Consider the following 25,824-nt stretch of genomic DNA (forward strand, 5'->3'; position numbering starts at 1 on the left):
AAATTGCCTCCTATTCACACATTCTATTTATTCAGTGAACCTTGAGTACAGGCTGTGTGAATCTTAGGTGAAAACATTACAAAAATATCTTCCTATTAGCTGCAGTATTGCAATATCTAGAACTAATACTCCTATGTATTATTATAAAAAGGAAATATAAAATTGCACATTTAGTATTCATGGTATTCATCCTGCAGTGCCAGTGCTTCTATCCTAAATATTCCATGGATACGTTACCTTATGTTGCAGGATTTCCCTTAAAGCTGACACGCATTTACAATGACATTCACCACACACACATTCACCACACACACATTCACACACGCACAGACACACGTTGAGCAGAAGGGGAGTGTCTCCCTGCTCAGTGCTCGGCAAAATTAAATCTCCTTTATTGCTACCAAAGAAAAGCGAAGGGGACGGAGAATGTTGGACTAACAAACGCACAATCTGCTGGATTTGCGGCCACACAAGGCGGATAAGACAGGTAGATGGGCTTGCGGGTTATTTTCTTGTAATGGAGAAGCGTCTGCAGCCTCCGGGGATTTATTATTGTGTGATGGGGAGAACCTTTCAGAGGGAAGTGCTCAGTCGGTTGATGTAATTCTCATTATGTTTTACTGAATAAGGAAAATGAACAGAGATGCAGAATTATTGAGTCCCTGTAACATGACACACCGCCAGTCTCTCTTCTTCTTCTTTTTCAGAGATAACAAGTTTTGTAAATAATAACATTCATAGCATGAAAAATCCGACCAATTGTCAGACATTGTAGGCCAGAAGGATTGACGGTTTCTGCAAAAGGCATAGAGATTGTTTTTATTTGGATGGTCAGATTATTTAGAGCATTTAGATCCTCAAGTTAACTGTTATTTTTTTTAAATGTGTAAATATATTATATTTAAAAACGCAAGATAATATATTGTCGTTGACGTAATAATATATCATTATACTTTTGATTGTTAATAACAAATAATAATAATAGCTGTTATATAAAGGAGTAACCCAAGATCAGATCATCAATTAAAAAATAGATATTAAGAAAAGTAAATGATTATTCATAATTCATTCATTTCTTATTGGTATGTGTCCAGATGATCTGATCTTAAGTCACTTCTTTATATTAAATTTATAATGTCACAAATAATATTCATTAATACATTAATACATAGTATAGAATTGACTTAAGACCAGATCATGTGGACACTAAAAAGCCCGAAAGTAATAATAATTTACTTTTTTTTATTATCTATTTTGTATGTGTTTAGATAATCTGATTTTAGGTCATGTACGTCTTTTGATTATTATCATTATTATTGTTATTATTATTTGTGACATTGTAAATGTGCATAATGTAATATATATATATATGATTTTAAATATTATTATTACACAGTATTTATATAGCGCCATCATATTACGCAGCGCTGTACAAAGTCCATAGTCATGTGACTAGCTGTCCCCCATAGGAGCTCACAGTCTAATGTCCTTCCCATAGTCATATGTCCTAAATACAATAGAAGGTCAATGTTTTGGAAGAAGCCAATTTACCTAACTGTATGTTTTTGGAATGTGGGAGGAAACCGGAAGAAACCCACACAAACACAAGGGGAACCAAAATGAAATGATCTAAGTTTGTTTATGTAATATAAGTACATGGAATAAAATAAAATGTATTAATACAATAAACATAATAACTTGATATAATATGTTACACCAGTGTTTCCCATCCAGGGTTCCTCCAGAGGTTGCTGGGGGTGCAATGAGCAATTTGTGTCTCTCAGGTCAGTGTAAGTGATCCCAATGATGTTTTTGGCTATCTGTACGGGTGACATTTTTCCCACTGACCACCATACTAATATACTGACATATATGGTTATATTATTTATAGAAAGGGTTTCCTGAAGACCTGAAAGTTATTTCAATTGATAACTCATGTTAAAGAGGTTGAAAAAATAGTGGGTTACTTAGTACATGTAATATATAAAAGTGCTTTAAGCTGAACCAAGACCACACATATACATATATATATATATAAAATAAATAAAAGTAGTATAAAATTGTTACTAAAAGTAAAGACAAACATAACTCCTCCTGCATCTTGAAATAATTTTAAATTGGTTTGAATAAGATTATCTAAATCGAAAAAAAAATGAAACATTGGGGTCTATTTATAAAGCAGTGAATCTGACGATCACCAAACATTTTCTTTTGAAGAATCATTTACTGGACATATAGAATATATAGTATAGTACATCTGATTGTCTCATGGAATCAGGAAGGAATTTTTTTCCCCTGTTGAAGCAAATTGTACCAGGGGATTTTTTTTGCCTTCCTCTGGATCAGCTATGTCGTATAGGGTTTTATATCTGGGATATGTTTATTTCCCTAGGGGGTGAACATGATGGATTTATGTTATTTTTAACATAACTATGTAACTGATTTTTATTAATGTTATAAATATGAATTTGCTAATCTTCCTGCTTCAAACAACTGGCCTAATAAAAAGATATCCTGGCCATTAATGTATGTGGCGTCTCTATGACATATATTCAGTTACTGAATTTTTTTTTTTTTTTTACATTTCCAACTTGATGCGTCCTGATCACGGCCCGTCCTATAGTGCAGTGTTTGTCCCTTTAATGACTCCTTTATTCCTTCCTGTGCACTGCATCCCCTGTTCTTATCCCACTGTTTTCCTGGTCCCCTTCTGCCTGTTTAACTATTTATAGACCTCGTTAGAGCTATCAAAACGGATTACAGGGAAAGCAATTCTGCTAATCGCCAGCGCTCACAGTTTAAGCCACAGCTACTAATTCCCCATCATTACTGTTTATGTTGCATTTTATGTAGACGAGATTCCAAAAATCTAAATTTTTCTAAGATTTGTATTCTTGATAGGCTTGGTGGTTGGTTTCATGTTTGTGTCAAAGTCAATCCAAACCCAAAGCAAAAAAGGTTGAACATTGACGATGACATGACATTGATTGTGGGATGAGAAGACCTGGCTCACCATTCCAATTCATCACAAAGGTGTTCAGTAGGGTTGAGGTCAGGGCTCTGTGCAGGACACTCCAGTTCCTCCTCACCAAACTGGTGACTCCATGTCAGTAGAGACATCTGGTCTCCATCTTTTGGGGAGGTGTCCTCCATACATATGGCCTTATAGGAAGATGTGATGTTCAGGTGAGAAGACCTGGCTCACCATTCCAATTCATCCCAAAGGTGTTCAGTAGGGATGAGGTCAGGGCTCCGTGCAGGACACTCGAGTTCCTCCACACCAAACTGGTGACCCCATGTCTTTATGGAGCTGGCTTTGTACCCCGGGGCACAGTCATGGGGGAACAGAAAAGGGTCTTCACCAAACTGTGACCACAAGGATAGAGGAGCCCAATGGTCTACAATGTCTTTGTATGATGGGGGATTACCAGGATCCTTCACTGGGGACACCTGAACCCCATCATTTAGGGAGGTGTCCTCCGTACATTTGGCCATATATGTTGGTGTGATGTTGGGTGACAAGACCTGGCTCACCATTCCAATTCATCCCAAAGGTGTCCAGTAGGCTTGAGGTCAGGGCTCCTTCATATCAAACTAGTGATCCCATGTCTTTAGTATTGTAGTATAGTCATAGGGGAACAGAAAAGGGTCTTCCCCAAAAATGGAAGCCCACAAATGTCTTATTAGTATGTGATTACCTTATTATCACTGAAACCAAGAGGTTTAGCCTAAAAGCAGCAGTTGCATTTGTCAATCAATAACTGCTTCAGTGGAAAAAGAGCCATCAGTGTTGACATGGTATCAATCAGTATTTTTTTTAATGTGGTAATTTACCCGATATTTCTGAAATTTACCAATTGTATTCCACGCACACATACAGCTATGACAGAGACTACAACAATTATTGAGAAGCCATTGTCCATTGTTCAGTGCAGTTAACCCTGGAGTCAATGTATGTAGAGAATAATAGTTGAAGGAAGCTGCAGGTTAAGGTGTAGATCTGCTTAAGGATTCCATGTTTCTAACCTAACATGTCTTTTTCTCTTTTTCAATCTAACAGTTTTTGTGGTCTTCGGAAGGTATCATATTAAAAGAAAAATGGCTCTTGCAAATAACTCAAGCTGCATCAAAGAAGGAGACGACATCTCCCCATTTCCAGATATCATAGAACTTAATGTCGGTGGTCAAGTCTACATCACCCGATTCCCCACTTTGATCAGCATTCCTGGTTCCCTCCTATGGGAAATGTTTTCACAAAAAAATGTTCGCCTCCTGGCCAGGGATAGCAAGGGGCGCTTTTTTTTAGACCGCGATGGATTCCTCTTCCGATACATCTTGGACTATTTGAGGGACCAACAACTAGTGCTTCCAGAACATTTTCCAGAAAGAAGCAGATTGCAGCGGGAGGCTGAATATTTCAGGCTCCCAGAATTAGTCAAAATTTTAGCACCAAAAATCAGTAAGCAAAACTCCACCGGTGAGGACACCTTCCAGAGTGATTCAGAAGATCAGTCTCCCGGTATTGAAGTTGGCAGAAACCTAACGCCTTTTGATGCTCTTCTTGCAACAGGGAACCAATCCATTTCAGACCTTCATCGGTCCGGATTCATAACTCTAGGCTACCGTGGCTCCTACACTTTGGGAAGAGACAGTCAAACAGATGCCAAATTCAGAAGAGTGGCGAGAATAATGGTCTGTGGAAAGACATCACTGGCTAAAGAAGTCTTTGGAGATACATTAAACGAAAGCCGGGATCCAGATCGACCCCCCGAAAGATATACCTCTAGGTACTATCTGAAATTTACCTTTCTGGAACAAGCCTTTGATAGGTTGGCAGATGCTGGATTTCATATGGTGGCGTGTAACTCTACTGGAACATGCTCCTTTGCTCACGACCTAACAGATGACAAGATCTGGACATCTTACACCGAATATGTTTTTTACCGTGAGTGATGAAACCAAATAGTCAAAGAAACAAAAGTAGACTTTTCCCCTTGCCCATTTTTTTCCTGCAGTGAACCATGTCTAGATTCCACACCAGCCTTTGTTTAGTGTCCCAGCTCTTGCCACAAGCAAGGTATCCCAATCTTCCTATCCTGACTTCATTTTCCCATTGACTTTGTTACCCTTTAGATACTCCCTATGGATTTCATCCTCAGCTTCGATAAAAAGAAGTCCCCCAAACCTTGCAATGTGTCATTCCCCAGGTCCCAGTCTTTCCCTTTTTTTGGTATTGTGAATATCTGTTATTTATGTACAACTTGCTATTTAATTGTAGAGGAAAAGTAAAGCCGCCCTCTATAATCGTGTGTTCTATCACCATAATATAGAATAATAGAACATTGGAACTATGAACATATATAGACCAGGGTGAGCTGCCATCCTAGAGGTAACAGCTACATATATGAATAACGTGTGAATAATACATTATATGAATAATAGATTACACTTTTAAAGCAGAAGCAAGTGTATAGCTATGAAAACCCCAACCTCAAATTCTTAGGTGGGTCAACCTTCCATATGATTAGTTCTGTGCTTATGAATTCCAGGCCATTGTCTTTATTCAAGTTGGGTTTCTAAATGTAGTCATTAGCTTGTAAGGTGTTCAACTACCAATTTGAGTGAATTAGGGTTAGTGGAGATGGATCTTTATTGATGTACATTGTATAGCCAAACACTGGTGGACATCTGACTAGCGCACCTCTCTGAGCTTGTTGGGCTTCCCATTCCGAAACCATGGATATTTTTATGGCGTTGGTTCTCCTTTTGCAGTTAGAACATTCTTTACTTTTCTGGTAAAGGTGTTGGGGATTTTCCCCCTACTGGTGAGGTCAGGTACTGATGGTGGGGATTTGCTTCCTATTGATGAGGTCAGGTACTGATGGTGAGGATTTGCCCCCTATTGGTGAGGTGAGGTACTGATGGTGAGGATTTGCCCCCTATTGGTGAGGTGAGGTACTGATGGTGGGCATTTGCCCCCTATTGGTGAGTTCAGGTATTGATGGTGGGGATTTGCCCCCTATTGGTGAGGTCAGGTACTGATGGTGGGGATTTGCCCCCTATTGGTGAGGTCAGGTACTAATGTTGGGTGAGAAGACCTGGCTCACCATTCCAATTCTCCCCAAAGGTGTTCAGTAGGATGAGATCAGGGCTCTGTGCAGGACACTTGAGTTCCTCCACACCAAACTGGTGACCCCATGTCTTTATGGAGGGGGCTTTGTACTCCGGGGTACAGTCATGGAGGAACAGAAAAGGGTCTTCACCAAACTGTGACCACAAGGCTGGAAGAGCACAATTGTCTTCAATGATAAAGGATTACCAGGATCCTTCATTGGGAACATCTGAACTCCATCATTTGGAGGCTGTTCACAAACATTTGGCCATACAGGAAGGTGTGATGATCAGATGTCATATAGTATACTTTTTTAAAATTGGAATTTTCTTTACTTCTATAGTCTTCTGTTTTGAAATGAAATAATCATTATTTGCCTTTTAACTGGTTGTTTCTGGTTTTATGTGTACAACAAATACATTTTAAAATCAATCAGACCTTACTCATATTCCATCATTGGCACATATGGTGGCTGCATTATGTTTCTTTTTTTCAGCCCTTTTTCTTTTTTTTCACCCCGTAATACTGACAGAGACACACTTTATGTCCAAGGGTGACAATGCACAGAAGATGCTGGAAGAGCAACATTTTTATTCTGGGACAAGAAGTGTGCAAGAACCAAGTCCCCACTCTTCTTCTCCATACCATTGGGTTCTATAGAGAATCGGGAACAATGTATTTTATAGAGGCAATACACAAAGAACAAACAAAGTAATCAGGCCACTGTTGTTCTGGTAGAATTAATAGGGTTTTTTGTACTTTTCAACTATATAAAATACATTTAACAAGTTCACTGCTAGGTTTTATATACACCTACACACACACATTCTTTAAGTCATGGTGTAAGTAGTGCTTATGGAGTTTTTAAAGACATACAATACCATCAACTGAGTGATCACTTGAACATGTCTAAAACACATTTGAAGGTACTTTGTGTGCCCCTGCAGCATATTGAGTCATGACTTTTATGTAAAAAATGTGTAATAAATCTATTTTTCCGATGATGCAGAAGAAAAGTCCAGCCAATACCTTTGTGAAAAAGCCAAATGTCATATACCTGATGATAAATTCAGTCTCATTCAGATCAATTGGATCACCAGGCACAAGATAAATCCAAGAAAATATAGATTTTTCATTTTTTACTTAAATCACTTCTTTAGGCCTCTACAGGTTATGTAGTAAGATAAAGGGAGGGGCGGAGGAGATGGGTCAGCACATTTTGTTAGGTTCTGCCCCCATTTCTTTGCTCTTCTTGAAACAGAGAAAATATCTTCTTATGCTGGAACAGATGTCTCCATGCCCACTATAACTAAATCTACAAACATACATTTACACAATAGTTTATATTAATACAGGAAAACACAGGAATACATATTGTACAGGTGAGCTTGGAATTAGGGCTCTCAGTGGAGACAGGTTTGGCGTCTCCCAATTTCCTATTGATCCCTGCTGACAAACAAGCAATGGGTTTTATTTACAATGCAGTGATCCACCGGGAGGCGAACATAAGGAATTACAAAGTGTGCCATTGCATGAGGGCTCTGGGCCCAGGGGCTGACATAGGGAATTGCAAAGTGTGCCATTGCTCAAAGGCCCTGAACCCTCCTAGGCCAATAAGTGCCCCCGCAGTCAGTTCTGTAAGGAGGCCTCAAGTCAGTTCTGCACAAGGGCCCAAAATTGGCCATTTCTGCAACGACCATACATTGTGGGTAGCCTTAAACCCCAAGTTAGGGAAGCCATGGTGCACCCACTGCCTTTTTTAACTGACTCCCGAGTCTGCGCAGCAAATTGCCCCTTGCTAAGACTGCCCATGCACAGAAGGGGTGGATGGAGTTTTCCTGGGGAAATGAGATGGAAGGGGCATGTCCAAGGAGCAGATGGTATTTGCCATGCAAGTGTTATCAGTGGCAGCACCTCATTAGTACACATTTTCCTTAATAGTAGGCACTTTGACTCTATAGACAGATTAGAGGTAGGTAGGGTTAATAAATGTAAATGACATGGGCAGCAGACAGTGGTCATGAAGAAGGGCCCTTCAGAACCCTTGGAATAAGGGGCCTAGTTGCAAAAATCACCCATGCAACCTTTGTGGCTACATGATAAATCCCAGATTCAACAATGCAGGTTAATGGCCAAGGACCTATACCAAATATTAGGACTGCATCTACTCCTCCACAATACCCTCTGCTGTATAAAATATATCATGGCACTCAAAAGGTTACACCAGCTTTAGGGTGGCTGCAGCTGTTTGCAGCCAGCGGAGCCAAAATGTTCAGTCCATGGCACTTTTGTGTTCAAGGTCAGTGCGGAGTGCCCAGGGAAAGGAGATTGGGTTCGGGAGGAGGGGAGAGTTGGTTGTGTCCTTAGTCTCCACTTGTGGCTAGTTGTTAAAACAAAGCAGACCTGTCATCTCTTTTACACAAGGGGACTTTTTGGTAACAAAAGAAAAAAATGTCAGTTGCAATGCGATATTAGCAAAACTGATTTTTTAACCCAAATGATTAGTAAAAAATACACAAAATGAGTTTTAGCTCACACACATACAACAGAACGTCCAATTTTAATATTAAATATTAAAATATTAGGTAAGATGAGTTTGCATCAAGTAAATAGATACCAGGCGTGCCAACCTTTAAAATGCCTGTGCACATTAAATAGAGAGAATTAAGCTATGGTACCCAAAAGACGAGGGTTTACCAGCAGTTATGGTGTGGCAGCATAGAATCAAACATGAACTATGGCCCTGGAATTTCAGCTCTCACTCTGACATACTTGATGAATTGTACAGTATGTGTGCCACAGTTGTCCCGTTTGCATGCATACACGCTGGAGTAGTACATTTGCATTTCTGTGTGCATGTACATGATTTGGGAGACTTTGGGGAATGGGGTTTATTTATTTTAAATTATTATTTCCTATTTTATTTTTTTGGAACAATGCTATTGTTATTACATAGAGGGTTTATTAGCCCCTATATGATAGCACTGTACAAGTGGCAGGTTCTCCTTAAGGACACATAAGAAGTCTATTGGAATTCAAATGGCACTTCTCTGCTCCTTTCAAACCCATGAAGCTTAGATTGTGCACCCTGGTCTGTATGACCGGTCTTTGATATCTCTAAACTTGTGCTTAGAGATCGGCACTTTCAAGTCCATACTTTGCAGCAAAGATTACCCACCATTGTCCATTCTGGCACCCAGAATGTTCCAAGCATCCAAGAGAGACAGACAGGACCACCAAAAATATCTGGCCCCATACAAAGTAAATTTCTTGAGCCCTTCTCCTCCATGTTTAAAAGTTCCAGCATTGTAAAAGTCAAGCTGCTCTGATCAGGCCCCATGCAGAAGTACCCCTGGGTCCCCTCAATGGTGACCCTGGGGACAAATAGGCCTGGAACACATTTGGGTCAGGACAGTGGTGTTACTCCCCTCTATATGTAAAAGTGATCACTTCTACAAAAAAAACAATTGGATTGAAAATAATGTACACAATCCCCTAGCTGCTGTGGAAGAGATGCAGCCAAACTTCACTATTTCTTAGAGTAATGGACACAAGACTAAACCTTGGCATGTAACAATCATGATCTGAGCCTGGGAGTTGAAATCTTCAAGTAGATTCCCATTGGGTTTTGGGTGGACCATAGGGCCATTGTATAACAATGTATTGCAATATGCATTCATATGAATAGAAAACAATGACCAGGAGCATCAGATCATCAGGAGTGCCGTCATATGATTATGACCTAAGAGGTGTTATTTTTAGAGGGAAGGGGAATTTTGGTGTTACTAATGCCAATGTTGGCTGGGCTGCAGCAAGGAAAAAAGTCCATTAAGTTCACCACTAGAGAAATAAACATATCCCAGATATAAAACCCTATAGGACATAGTTGGTCCAGAGGAAGCCAAAAATCCCCGGGTACAATGTGCTTCAACAGGGGAAAAAATTCCTTCCTGATCCCATGAGGCAATCAGATGTTCCCTGGATCAGCAGTCTCTGTTATCTTTACTTTAAATCCTTAATCTCCAGTTATATTCTGTGCTTCTAGAAATCATCCAGCTTTTTCTTAAAGCAATCTATAGTAGTTGCTGAAACTCCTTCCTGAGGGAGCCGATTCCACATTTTCACAGACCTTACAGTGAAGAATCCCTTCCTTATCCGGAGATTAAACTTCTTTTCCTCCAGACACAAAGAGTGCCCCCTTGTGCTTTGTAATGACATTACAGTGAAGAATGGGGAAGGGAGTTCTCTATATGGACCGTTTATATATTTATACAGGGTGATCATATCCCCCCTTATACGTCTCTTCCCAAGGGAGAATACATTCAGTTCAGCTAATCTCTCCTCATAGCGGAGCTCCTCCATTCCTTTTATTAGTTTAGTTGCCCTTCTCTGCACTCTCTCCAATCCCACAATGTCCTTTTTGTGAACTGGGGCCCAAAACTGGACTGCATATTCCAGATGTGGTGTGACCAATGCTTTGTACAGGATTATGTCTCCATCTCTGCAGTCTATTCCTCTTTTATTACAAGAAAGTACTTTACTAGCTTTAGATATTGCAGCTTGGCATTGCATGCTGTTATTAAGTCTATGATCTACCAGAACCCCCAGATCCGTCTCCATTTCTGACCCCCCCAAATGTATTCCCCCTAGACAGTATGAAGCATGCATGTTGTTACCCCCAAGTGCATAACTTTTATCTATATTAAATGTCATTTGCCACTTGGCTGCCCAATCACACAGTACATCCAGGTCTGCTTGTAGATTATAGACATCCTGTATGGACTTAATTCCATTACATAGTTTGGTGTCATCTGCAAACACAGAAATCCCAAACTCTATATCATTTATAAAGATGTTACACAGTAATGGTCCCAACACTGAACCCTGGGGTACACCACTAATACCCTTACACCATTCAGAGTATGAATCATTCATTACAATTCTCTGGATGCGATCTTTAAGCCAGTTCTCTATCCATTTACAGATTGACTTTTCTAAACCTATTGCCCCTAACTTGCATATTAACCGTCTGTGGGGTACAGTGTCACATGCTTTAGCAAAGTCCAAGTACACTATATCAACTGCTACTCCACTGTCTACCTGTTTACTTACTTCCTCATAAAAAGAGAGGAAATTTGTTTGACAACTTCTGTCTCTCTTGAAGCCATGCTGACTATCACTTATAATATTATTTTCTAGCAGAAACTCTTCTATTTGGTTCTTTATCAAACTCTCTAAGACCTTTCCAACTATGGACGTTAAACTAACCGGTCTGTAGTTACCTGGTAATGACTTTGCTCCCTTTTTTGAAGATAGGAACCACATTGGCCTTACGCCAATCCATCGGTACCTTGCCAGTGACTAAAGAGTCTCTAAAAATTAGAAATAATGTCTTTGAAATGACTGATCTCAGCTCTTTGAGGACACGTGGATGTAATCCATCAGGTCCTGGTGCTTTGTCAACCTTAATTTTTCCCAGCTGTTTCTCAATCATATCAATTTTGAGCCATTGTGACATTGCTATTATGAATTTGGACTTGTGCTCTGCCATTTTCCTTCGTGTACACAGAGCTAAAAAAAACTGTTTAGTAAATCTGCCTTGTCTTTATCCCCAGTTACCAAACCAGCGACATCCTTTAAGGAGCCTACATGCTCAGATCTGATCTTTTTGCTATTTATATATTTAAAATTTTTGGGGAGTTTGCCTTACTTTCCTTTGCAATCTGTCTTTCATTTTGATGTTTTGCACATTTTATTTCCTTTTTTTTTCTTGTGTTATATTCTTTATAGGTTTCAAATAATGAAGGTGATCCTTCCTTTTTAAATATTTTTGTACAATAGTTAAGTGAATAGATCTGGTCCTGGTGACATTATCACCCCAACATCATCACTGGCATCTATCATTCAGTCTATATTTATTGGGTCAGTATTAGTACCTGACCCTTAAAGACATGAGGCAGGGCCCAACAATTATTCACAAACAGGTGCCCTTTGCTGACTATGTCTATATTGGATGGCTGGTTGTCCACTTAGCACTGTGATTCCTTTCTCCAATCTGTTGTGATGGGGGAGCAGGTGAAGGGATCCATCTTGAAAATGGTGGACATGACAATCCAACACATTTTAATGCTTAAGATGTTATGATAGGTAACCATGCTTTAAGAGTACTAATAGGTCTCTGCAGGTCCAAATAGATCCTAGGCGTCCCCATTACAAAAAGCTTCCCTGAAAGGGTGGAAATGGGGGTTTGCCAACTGGTTTCAGATTCTCTGATTATAAATCCGATGGAACTGATATTTGAAGGAGAAGTTCTAGCTCAGAACCTCCCTATGCACAACAAATTTCCTACTGAATGTGCGACAACAATCTATATTACAAATGTGTCATATCATCTAAGGCTGGGAGAAGCAGCGGGCTGGATGAACTGCCTTAGGAAATCATTTCATTGATGTACTCATACAGTATGGAGCTTGCGTCCTGTCCCCCGCTGTACACAAAGGTCTGGCGCCCAGCTGATTTTATTGCCCGCTGTTCTTCCTATGTATAATACATTGCAATGACATTTGACTTTTTCTAGAGCAAAGAAGAAAATCTATTTACAAAATGATTCCGACATAAGGGGGGCCGTGGTGTTTAATGTTCACCTATTATCCTTAATCCCCCATTAATCCTTTAGCAGGAAAATCCATTTCTTTTAAACAAATTAAAATATGAAACATTTTAGGCAGAGGAACGGTTGGCATGTTAAATATTTTTCAGATGTCAAGGACAGAAAAGCGCAGAGCGAAATAAGACCTCTGTGATATAAATAAAATTTTACAAAAGGTTCAATACATAGCAAGACAAAGGTTTGCCAATAAAGAAATGTTCAATGTATTCTCAGACAGCAATGGCAATACAGTGCCTGGCCAAAATATTGTCACAAACTCTGATTTCACTGAACCTCCTTTAGCTTTGATCACAGCACACATTCCCTGTGCTATCATGTTGATAATCTAATTCAATGTCACAACATTTATTTTCATCCAGCATTGCATTCATTCCCCCAAAGACCTTGTTATAATGATGGGAGAGTCGGAGCTGTATAAAGCCTTCTCCAGAACATCCTAAAGATTCTCCATGGGGTACAGGCACATGGAGATCATAACCCTGCCCCCACAGGTACCCCATATAATCACACTTTCCCCATAGGTACCCCATAAAATCACACTTTCCCCACAGACACCCCAGATCATAACACTGCTCCCACAGACACCCCAGATCATAACACTGCCCCCACAGATACCCCAGATCATAAAACTGCCCCCACAGGTACCCCAGATCATAACACTGTCCCCAGAGTTACTTCAGATCACAATACTTCCCCCACAGGTACCCCAGATCATATTACTGCCCTAAGCACCATAGATCCTAACACTGCACAGGCACCCCAGATCACAATACTGATCATCACACTGCTCCCACAGGTACCCCAGATCATAACACTGCCCCCACACACACCCCAGGTTTCAACACTGCCCCCACAGATACCCCAGATCATAACAGTGCCCCCTCATATACCCCAAATTATAACACTGCACCCACAGGTACCCTAGATCATACCACTGCCCCCACAGGTACCCCAGATTATAACTGAGCTGCCACAGACACCCCAGATCATAACACTGGCCTGGATATCTTGTATTAACTTCACGTCAAACTCACTTGTTCTCAACAAATCTAATGACTTCAATTTAAAATATATAAATAAATGTAGTTTTATTAGAAAACTAGAAAATTGCCTAGTGCCCTCAATCCAACACTATATATGACCAAGTACATGAACCCTCTTCTCAACAATTATGTTCAAGTGTCCTTAACTTTATCATACAAAGACATTGTAGACAATTGTGCTCTTCCAGCCTTGTGGTCACAGTTTGGTGAAGACCCTTTTCTGTTCCCCCATGACTGTACCCCGGGGTATAAAGCCCCCTCCATAAAGACATGGGGGGACCAGTTTGGTGTGGAGGAACTCGAGTGTCCTGCACAGAGCCTTGACCCCAACCCTACTGAACACCTTTGCGATGAATTGGAATGGTGAGCCAGGTCTTCTCAACCACCATCAGTACCTGACCTCACCTATGGGGGGCAAATCCCCACCATCAGTACCTGACCGCACCAATAGGGGGGAAATCCCCAACATCCATGCCTGAACTCACCAATAGGGGGTAAATCCCCACCATCAAAACCTGACCTCACCAATTGGGGGCAAATCCCCACCATCAGTACCTGACCTCAACAATAGGGGGGGAAACCCCTCCATCAGTACCTAACCTCACCAATATGGGGCAAATGCCCACCATCAGTACCTGACCTCACCAATAGGGGGAAAATCCCCACCATAAGTACCTGACCTCACCAACAAGGGGCAAATCCCCATTATCAGTACCTGACCTTACCAATAGGGGGCAAATCCCCACAGACAACATTAGAATATACAGAAAGGGGGACCGTGCCATAACCCCATATATAAACGTTCATGCAAACACTATAACATTGCCCGGAAGTTGGTTTTCCTCTCTGCCTATTGTATCAATGTTACTGAATCCTTTATTATAAAAATGGGGAAGGTAATTGTTCCAAAAACATTTGGCCACATTAATATATTTAGTTACCATTTCATGGGACATCTATAATCGACATTTGGGAAAGATGTTCTTGGTCAGCTGGCAATGCTTCCTGCATTGTTGTCCTGCATACCAAGTAGTCTGTGTTGGCTGATGATGGTGATTAGCCATCTGCTCAATGGAATTCCATCATGTTAGACATCCAATGAGCCAAAGGTTGTGCTGCCTTTAGAAGACCCGGATGGGTATTTTTTTAAGCATTAAATCTGCACAAATGAACATACACTTTCTTGACCATACACAGGATCTTTTGTCTCAGCTTCCTGAAATCCCTGCAAAACAGAGCCCAGACTCAGAGAGGGCATAGCAAAACAAGTGAGCCATTTGTGTTGCAGTGCTCATATGCCTTTAAGGAATAGGGAGAGAGCAGAGTGACTGGGAAGTGAGCTCATTATTCTGCTGCTTCTCCTTCACTGACCACCATGGGAGGGACAAGACCTGCAAGATTTTCCTAACTTCAGCAGAGAAAAGTCAGGTCTGTACCCTGCCAGACATCTATGTCAGATTACGTTACTGATTTTCCTTTTATGTTGCTAATAAAGTGTTATTTTTTTCTTTTGGATATTATAGGAGCTGCAACTCCAGATATTGGCCAGAGAATGCCGACAGCAGTCCTACCTACTCCTTCCTCAGATACAGGTAACTAGGCAGCGAATATGAATGCATTTGCCAACTGATAGCTTTTATTGTCTACCCCTGCTGGATAAATGTTGGCTGGCTAATTTATTTGAAGGATTTCATACTGGGATCTAAAAGGGAATGAAGCAGGCCCATTTCTGGCCATTTTGGTGCTATATGCAGGACACAGCTGCATTCCTAGCCCCACATTGTTCTGAGTGGATTGTGCAAGGTGGGGTCTTCTGGGAAGTCAAGTTTATTGCTTCTTCCTTGTCCATGCTATGCCCACCAACCAAGGGCCAAGAAAGTTAGCATGACAGTGGTGGGGATAGTTTGGGACGTAGAGCCTTGCTGCCCATATGTAGTTCAGTTCAGAAATATTCAAGCAGGGTAAACCCCACATTGGTGCCCTTGCAACCACCTAGCCCCTAGCAGATGCTTACTTCACTTATGGTCCTGGAATCTGATGTGGATGGAATCATGGTTCAATATTGATTTTGGTAACCTCTGATGCAGTGCCAATGTTCTACACTGGCACTTGTAATTGGTAGACAATTATGACATTTTTAATACAATATATGTACAAACTTTTGTGGACACCTGACTAATATGGCTATATGAGCTTGTTGTACACCCAATTCTAAACTCATGACCATTAATATGAAGTTGTTTTCCCAAGGATATTTATAGGGAGTTGAACTTACTTTGTGGCTATACCATCATTCATAGCCATTAATATGGCATTGCCCCGTATAACATTCTCTGGTCTTCTTCTTAAGGACTTGCCTCCTATTGGTGAGGTCGGGTACTGATGGTAGGATTTGCCCCCTATTGGTGAGGTCAGGTACTGATGGTGGGGATTTGCCCCCTATTGGTATTGGTGAGGTCAGGTACTGATGGTGGGGATTTGCCCCCTATTGGTGAGGTCAGGTACTGATGGTGGGGATTTGCCCCCTATTCGTGAGGTCAGGTACTGATGGTGGGCATTTGCCCCCTATTGCTGAGGTCAGGTAATGGTGGATGAAAACACCTGGCTCACCATTCCAATTCATCCCAATGGTGTTCAGTAGGATGAGGTCAGGGCTCTGTACAGGACACTTGAGTTCCTCCACACCAAACTGGTGACCCCATGTCTTTATGGAGCTGGCTTTGTACCCCGGGGCACAGTCATGGGGGAACAGAAAAGGGTCTTCACCAAACTGTGACTCAAAATTAGAAATGCACAATCAAATACTTGAACGTAAATTTGTTTTGGAGGTCCATGTTCCATATATTTTTTTAAACAATATACATTTTTATATACTTTATTTCTTCTCTAGCTAATCCTGTTGGCGTAGAACTGGGTGACCCAACAGCAATGATGATGAGAAAACAAGAACAAGACAGTGGTAACGAGCTTTCCAGCTCAAGCCTAGACAGCCACGATTCTACTGCAACTTCCACCGGACTTCCACCCGCAGAACCTGAAGAACTTCCTCCTATGACGGACCTCCCTCCTCCACTTGAGGAGAATCCACCACGACCCAACACATTAGACTTGTCCCATTCTTTGCAGGAAAATCCCCAGGTAAATAGCCTGGAAAATGAAAAACCTGATCCAGAGAAAGCCCAGGAAAATGGTATAGAGAGTTGTCCAGAGCCCAACCAACCCAATGAAGAGAAGAAGGTGCTTGAGGGAGAGCTAATAAAGTGCATCGAGGAATTTCGAAGAATTAAGATTCCCAAATTTCCCAACAAGAAAAGGCAATGGCAGAACGAACTTCTCACGAAATACCAACTCTGAGATATTTAGATTGTCACACAGCAAAGTTTGTAAATGTTTTCTAAGGACTTGTCTCACTCGAAGCTGTTAGAGGGAATCCCTTGTGATGAACTTCCAGATTCAAGAAAAATCCCCTTAAATTTGATCAATTTTATAATTGAAAAAAAAATAGTTTAAATCCCTAGCCACCAACTATTTTGGTGTTAAATGCAAAGCCCCTGATGATATTGTCACTAAAATTTCTTGCCCCCCTAGGTGGTAATGATGGCGATGTGTATACATTATCAGTGAATACAACTTGTGCTAGAGATCAATCACATAAAAAACAATGTAACAATTGTATTTAATTCATGAATAAATGCTAATCCTAGGTGGAACCATGCGCAGCCAGGCCAATCTCAGACATAGAAACATTGTACATTGCTGTGTATGTATTATGGTATTAAAATACTGTTTATTATTAATATTATTATTAGTAATAATAATATTAATATTTGTAACATTGTATGAAATCAACATCACATGCTCAGATGCTATATTACTTGTAAGTGTATACACTTCTTCGCCATCTAGTAGAATAACTGGACAACTACATTTCAAGCTTTGCTTTCCCAAAATGCCTTCAGCTTTCAAAACTTTAACTTTGATTTACATTTTTTTTTTTACTTGGGGCATGTTCCCACAATTATCCATTTCTTCTTAGTATTGTTAACAAATTCATTTTGATGACAATACTATCTTTAGATCCTTTATCCCTTCCTGATTGGCTGCATTGGGTTTTGCTGATTTAGGGATAGACTTAAGCACTGCACCTGGAGGAGGAGAAGGTCACATGCTTCGCTAGAACCGGGGGCACCAGGTAATTCCAACTTCTTAAGGAGGACACCTGGAATAAATATCAATGGGTAAAGGAAAACTTTCAAGAGGCCCTGTCACTTGGCCTTGTGATTGTCTATACAAAGGGCTATCCATTCATATTATTGGTTTAATGGAAGCCACTGGTATTACGGATTGTATTTATTCTTATAACGTGGTATTACATTTATATTATGTAAAGGATTGTCTTTGAAATAAAGATTTTGGTTACAATTAAAATATGAGAGAAGCTGTACATTATATTAATAATCCTACATGGAAGGTAGTTGTATATCAGGTGACTTCCTGTGCCTAGGCACTCCTGTTGTGTGTCCTCATAGCTGTATATCAGGTGACTTCCTGTGCCTAGGCACTCCTGTTCTGTACCCTCATAGCTGTATATCAGGTGACTTCCTGTGCCTAGGCACTCCTGTTCTGTAAGCTGTATATCAGGTGACTTCCTGTGCCTAGGCACTCCTATTTTTGTACCCTCATCGCAGTATTTCTGTAGTGTATTATGATCTCAGGCTCTGATTGGTTGTCTATGGTGTCACACATTGTTCTCCTTGCTGGAGAGGAAGCTGCACCTGATGACCTGCAGAATATCTCCCTGCTTTTTCTTATTTTTGGCTCCCTGATATCAGCCGTGCCCTCAGTGTTATGAGATCTCCAGTCATCAGGGGCCCCTCTGTCCCCACCTCCTAGATTGTAAGCTCTGCGGGGCAGGGTCCTCTCTTCCTCCTGTGTCTGTCATGTGTAACCCCTATGTAATGTACAGCGCTGCGTAATATGTTGGTGCTATATAAATACTGTTTATAATATTATTAGATTAGGATAATAGCTGAGCTGGCATCTCAGTCCAAGCAGTAGATGCCTGAATAAAAATGGCACTGACCTCCTGGATGAAAAGCAGATGAAGACAATGGCAGGGGAAGTCATGTGATCTCTGTGAGAGGGAAATAATTCCAGGAAGGGTGACACACAGCATGCTAGAAATAAGATAACATCTGATACTTTGTATTCCTAGTTCTGATTCTCACAGTTCCACCAATGGGCTGTGACATGCTGACCTCTCTGTGATCTCTGAGACACAAATGGTTTATGTTTTAGCAGCAGCCAATTTATATTTCATAGCATGCAGACAACCCATCCCACCTGTGTGACCTGGATTTTGCTGCAAGTCTGATTTTATATGAGGATTGCAGCACAGAGATGATGGTATCAGATGGCACTGCATGGCTTAACATTACATATACATCACAATACTGAAAGAAACCTGTTGTTACAAAAGATTTTTGGGGTGATTTTCAGAACTGTCATAGAGAATGCTAAATTAAAGCTTTTCTAAACCCAACAGAGATGTCACCTATTGCAGCTTACCAACCCTTAGGTGGTGACTGCATTAGTTTTCGTTTGCACCTGGCGATCGTAACAAAATCCAGCAACAGGCTGCAGGGGGAGCTTCTTTTTCATTCTTAAATTTAGCTTTTATTGATACATTCAGCAGACTAAAAAGGAAAAAAATAGAATCATTTTAAGCTTTCGACACATTTTATATACCGGTAGCTATTTCCTGAAATACATATTCAGCATTTTTGTTTGCACCTTCCATAATTGAATTAAAAGATTTAACCAAAATAAGAAGATTTGGACGATTCAAAACTTTAGCAACATAAAATGAATTTCACATCTCTGTATACAATGTATCAATTCTTTCCAGCTTGGTGTTTTGCAGCGCCACCCAGTGTTCAAATGTTAGACTACACATATCATGAGTTTCAATTATTCAAGATACAGGATATATCCTAAACTGTATGAAAAAATATTGGGGATTAAAATCATTTTAAATTAGTAAAATTTATTTTATTGTTTTAATAGTAACTTACTGAATTGTTTTTCATTTCACTGACATAAATTAGATTGCAGCCTTTTAATTGAACATATAAGTAAATAATGTTTTATCTTAATCCAACACAATATATGGGCAACAAAGAACTCCTATTTTTCCGGAGTTGCCCTATTGCAGATATGGGACCCCCATGCTCTCCACAAGCAATACCTCTACAGTGTGTTGGTTCTTTGGAGAGGCCAGATGGACATATGTTACATCATGGAACACCTTTAAACATTACCAAAACCTGCAAAGATAAACATAAAATAAAGAATTTTATTCAAGGTATGGTGTGGGTATTGATTATGTTTCCTAATACTAGTTTTCTAGGTATAGGGCTACTTACCCTACTTACCCCTATGGTACACAGGTAAGTAGTCCTAACCACCAAGCCTTGTCACCACTCCTCCTGGCCACACAAGGGGGCTGAGAACCCTACAGCTCTCCAAGATTCCTTTTTTGACTAATTGATTGTTCAAGACTTCAGTGGGGCTTATTCCTGCTTCCCTCCAGCCTCAGAACCCATTCTCATAGAAGCCTATAGGGTTGTAATGTTCACACATGGGCAAAAATGTAGACTTATGGCTAGTGTAAGCAAACAAATGGTGGTATCATGACTTTTGGGAATCTCAGTAGTTAGGCATCTGTGGTAAGGAGGGGGGTGAATAAGTGAGCCCCCCATTCTACCTGCACCTATGATCCCATGGACCTTCCAACTACCTATCCTCCCATGAACACTCCCCTTCCTGCCTCTACCTACATGATCTTGTTCTTTCATCTGCTTTCACTTTCTTGGACCCTCCTAACATTACTACCATGAGCCTATCCCTCATGTTAATGTTTCTGCTTTTATTAAAAGTCACCTATGATAAAAGTTTATATCTGTTTCAGTATTTTGGATCATATTTTGGTCCGATTGAGAGTAATTATTGGCTATGTTATCTAGTAGATATTTTTGCAGTAAGCTACACAAAGGTTCTTTTACACCGTTATGGTAAATACGTTTTGAGTGAGTTATGCTTTGATCAATATAACATGATAAATGGATATTTCCAGGTAAAGCTGAGACCACAGCAAAGGATGGATTTTTTTGATTGCTGAAAAATCTTTGGCAAACGGCAGAGCAATCTTAGAATCCTATGTATGTGAGTGTATTGTAAAGCCACATATGAAAAGAACTGGTACACGATACAAATCAGGTAAGGGGGTATTATAAATTAGGATTACATCAAGGGATGATTGTGTAGGATTTTCCAGCTAAAATGTTTCCAAATTTATTGGTGAAATGATTAAATTATATTTTACCTAAGTTCCAGAACAAAAGTTGAATACATTGAAGCTCATGAGTCCATAGAAGTGGGGGCTGAACCTTACCAACCACCTGTACCCCCAACAACCTCCACCCCTTTTATATTCCCTTTCTCTACAACTGTTTACTTGCTGGACTTGCTGGACTTTACCCCCAATCTGTACTCCAAAGAACCTCCACCCCACACCTATATTCCCATTACCTTTCACTACAACCACCATCTTTCTTTTGCATGGCCTTACCTCAACCTGTACCACCAAGAACCTCCGCCCCATCTATACTTCCATTATCTTTGTCTACAACCACCATCTTTACTTTCCTAAACCTTGTCCTCAACCTCTACTCCCAGGAACCTTTATCCGATCTGTACTCCCATTACTTTCTTTACAACTGCCATCTTTATTATTATTTAATATTATTTATACTTTAATATTATTTATTATTTAGACCTTACCCCATTAACTCATACGCCCATCCTCTACCCCATAGCTATACTCCCATACCTTTCCCTACAGTCGCACATATTCTTTTGCTGAACCTTACCCCCAACCTATAAATGGAAGAATTTCCACCCCACAGCTGAATTCCTATAGCTTTCTCTGTGTCCACCATATTTAATTTGCTGGGACTTACTCCACTAACACATACTCCCAAGAATCTCCACCCCTTCTATACTCCAATTACTTTTCTCTACAACTGCCATGTTTACTTTGCTGAAGCCTACTCCCTAACCTTTACTCAAAAGAACCCCCACTCCATACCTATAATGCAATTACCTTTGTCTACAACAGCTATCTTTACTTTGCTGGACCTTACCCCCAACCTGTACTACCAAGATCCTCCAACCCATCTATACTCCCAACTCCCATTACCTTTCTTTACAACCACAATATTTACTTTGCTGAGCCATTCCACCAACCTGTACCCCAAAGTACCTTCACTCCATTTATACTTTCATTACTTTTCTCTATAACTGCCATATCCTGATCTCTAACTTGTACTCCCAAAAACCTTCACCCTATACTTAAACTCTCATGAGCTTTTTTTTACACCTGCCATCTTTACATTGTAGAACCATACCCCTAACCTGTACCACCAAGATCCTCCACCCCAAACCTATACTCCCATCACCTTTCTCTACAACCGCCATCTTTACTTTGCCAAACCTTCGCCCTAACCTGTATTCCCAGGAACCTGCACCCCATCTGTACTCCTATACTGAGACCTTAAAAAATCTATTTTCAAATGGAGGTTTACTCATAGCCATAGCAAACATGCCATGGCTATAGGTAATATATATGTGATATGGTATATCGTGCAACTGCCCTGGGGCTGGTGCTGTTATACCCATGGGTAACAGAGCATTTTACAATTAACTTTGCACAGATGAATCTGTATAGAATTTCAATACAAGCAAAAAGTATTCTTGGGACTTCCAGAACAGGTAAATATTTTCACTATGGAGTTTAAAGTGATTGATGGTCTGACCAATGAGGAAGCAAATTTTTGGAAACAGGTAATTTGTGTCTTCGTCCCATCTGACCTTGTTTTCAGATATTATTTAATTCTACATACAATTCAGATGTTGTATTAAACTATCAATACATTTCTGTTCATCTTTGTCCTAGCAAGCTTGGTGTAAGTAACCTGCTACGATGCGTGAGAAGTTGGGTGCCCTCCGTCACCTCTGTAATTATTTCTAGCTTTCAGATTAACAGCTGATAAAATGTGAGATATTTACACATTATGTAACAGCCATTAGACTGTTTGCACAGTAAGAGCAGCACTCAAAGTGAGCCAATACTGACAGGCCGGTGTGTGCTAATCACCATTCACTCCATTCTCCCACACTCCGTTCCATACTGGATCCCACGCACACAAACATGAAGCAGCAAAAAATATTATCATAACCTTTTTTCATTTTGCATTCCTCAAAATACTTTCTCTCACGTTGCTGCCACTTTCACCTTGGTGGTATTGAATTTAGGGACCAATTGCATTCTCAAGATGACTTATCAGTTTGTATGTATATTATATACTATGACACATTGACTTTGACTGAAACCAGTCAACTCAGGTCTATGTTTTTGGTTTTATTAAAATGACCCTCCGGTTATATTAAAACATGTCCTCTCTGACTGTGTCCCCTGCAGTAATTTTATTTGAGTGGAGTGGCACCAGCTGCCATTCAATGCCAAACAATCTGGATTTCTAAATGTTGGGTGCTATAGACTTAGTTATGTTCCTACAGCACCTAGGATGACCATGGACATTTAACTTCAGTCGGTTCCAACGGGTCTGTAAAATCTACTGCCAGAATCATCAGCCTAAATCTTTGCTATGGTAGAAACAAAAACTCCTGTGCCAACTCCACTCACCGACTGTTAGTTTTCAGCATAAATGAATCTTACAGAAACATCCATCACACATGAAACCATAACTCAATTGAAACAACAAGTAAAGTCATGTAATAAACTAGCAGTTGCAGACATCTGAGATGGTACTGTGAAGGATTACATTGGAAGCAAAGAGAGAAGTTCTAGGGAGAAGTAGATATCACACTTGAGAAAGCACTGCAGTTGCACATTGTTACAAAAAAACATTTAATCCCTAATCTGATAATCCTAATCCTGGTTATTGTTGTAGCTACTCATTTTGTTGCTTTTCTAAAGCTTTGGAAGTGTTGGAAACTAGTAAATGGTGTATGACCAAAGGTTTTGTGGGCAACTGGCCATCAAACCTATCTGTAGGCCATAAATATGTGAAGTAACCTTCAAATGATGTGGTTCAGGTGTCCCCAGTGAGGGGTCCTGGTAATTCTCCATCATACAAAGTCATTGTAGACAATTGGGCTCCTCCAGCCTTGTGGTCACAGTTTGGTGAAGACCCTTTTCTGTTCCCCCATGACTGTGCCCCGGGGTACAAAGCCAGCCCCATAAAGACATGGGGGCACCAGTTTGGTGTGGAGAAGCATGAGAGCCTTGACCTCAGTTCTGCTTAACAATTTAGGAATGGTAAGCAATAAGAGTAAGTAAACCAGCTCCATAAAGAAATTGCTTCAGTTTCTGTATGGTGAGCTCAATGACATGACACTACATTAAGTGGTGAGGAGAAATCTTTTTATCATATGATATATGTAGGATATTTATTACAATAACTCTTATCCTTAGTTTAGAATAGGATGACAAAAATTATCTTGATATATAAAGCAGAGGTAATATTAGCTGAGAAGACATATATTACATTTGAAAAACTGGATCCATCCATAAAGGTTTTTTACTTGTGGAAAAGATTGAAGTCCCACAGTAGTTAACCTTTCTGCTTGTGACCACAATTCCCATTATCTCATGTAGACACATGGTTGTTGCCATAGTACAAGAATGTCCAGAAATATATTCTGTCATGGTTGTTCCTGGTTTTGGTGTCACATCAGAAAGAAAGAGCTGTAAGGCATTGTGTGAGGACATTTTGCCCATGAAACTGTACACTATTTGGATTTACGAATCGTCATGATTGCTATTAGAATTTGTTCTGTTTTGGGATTTGTTGGGCTTCAGGTTTATTTTTAAGTTCATGGCATTTATCATTACCATTTGGGTCTAATGGTCAAGAACTTGGGAGTAGGACCCTGTAGTTATTCTCATCCATGGTTTCTCCAGAGCGTGCAAGAGATTTCCTTAAGCAACGAGCAATGTGCACCTCTCAGATCAATTACTGGGGTCATATTCTTCCCATTGAGAGAAATTCTTCCCACTGACCACCACACATATATAGTGAGAGCTGTGGATTTAGTAATTATAGAAGGGGTTCCCTGAAGGGGGTTAGGAAACACTAATCTAACATCTATGATGCACTATTGAAACTGTGTGTGGTGGTAAATCACTCTCTTGTTTTCATGGCGCCATTCCCTCACCGACCAAGCCATATCCACTGGGTCTGGCAAGCAAGAAAGCAACCCAATTGGAATCTACCAGCCATTTATAGGACTTAGTGTATCAAACTGCTAAAGCTGAAATTAGACCATGACACAGTAGGAACTCAAAATTTGCAGAGGAACCTAATGAGTAAATGAGGAATACTAGTGCTGCAAACAGGGGATATACATAGTGCTATCAAAGTATTCAAAACAGGACAATGATGGGGTAAAAAATGGAAGGTATTTGTCCCAGGAACCCAACACTGTCCATGGACCAAGAAGTAGAATAAATGTAGACATCACATGCATATGCAGTTGTTGCAATTGAACCACAATAGGTTTAAGCTCTGCATATGGAAAGAAGTCTGTTGTCAGAGCTCCAGCCAACTAAAAAAAATTGCATCAAAAATACCAGATATTTATATTTAGCAGTTTAAAGCCTTAACCACTCAGCAACCTCATTGATATTGAAAATAAATATTAAAATGTATTAACAGAGTATCCAAATTAAAAGTAAGATTAGGAAGAATTTATTTTTCAGGATAAGAGCAAACCAGCTTCTTCACTTTTGGTGCTGGAGGACCTTGTCTTGGAACTGTTTTCACCCACCTACAGTATATAGTACAATTCATCATGTTGAGAATCCAATAAAGCAAAGCTTATGGAAAACACCAGCTTGGGTGATGTTTAACCAG

At 40.1% G+C, this 25,824-nt stretch overlaps 1 protein-coding gene across 3 annotated transcripts; it reads left to right on the forward strand.

The window, feature by feature from the left end:
* Positions 1-327: 327 nt before the first annotated feature.
* LOC140343574 (BTB/POZ domain-containing protein KCTD12-like) lies at positions 328-20,183 on the forward strand. 3 transcript variants are annotated; one of them, XM_072430287.1, is made up of 4 exons: positions 328-487; positions 4,061-4,945; positions 15,349-15,417; positions 16,716-20,183. In XM_072430287.1, the coding sequence occupies exons 2-4, from the start codon at positions 4,099-4,101 to the stop codon at positions 17,177-17,179; spliced, it is 1,380 nt and encodes a 459-aa protein (XP_072286388.1). In that variant the 5' UTR covers positions 328-487; positions 4,061-4,098; the 3' UTR covers positions 17,180-20,183. The 3 variants fall into 3 exon arrangements, 2 of the variants coding, with proteins under 2 accessions (XP_072286388.1, XP_072286389.1); XR_011923372.1 differs by lacking the exons at positions 15,349-15,417; positions 16,716-20,183 and adding an exon at positions 6,071-7,126 and having other exon boundaries at positions 4,061-6,030; XM_072430288.1 differs by lacking the exons at positions 15,349-15,417; positions 16,716-20,183 and having other exon boundaries at positions 4,061-7,126.
* Positions 20,184-25,824: the final 5,641 nt, after the last annotated feature.

This window comes from Pyxicephalus adspersus, chromosome Z (genome assembly GCF_032062135.1).
Source record: "Pyxicephalus adspersus chromosome Z, UCB_Pads_2.0, whole genome shotgun sequence".
NCBI classification, from domain to species: domain Eukaryota; kingdom Metazoa; phylum Chordata; class Amphibia; order Anura; family Pyxicephalidae; genus Pyxicephalus; species Pyxicephalus adspersus.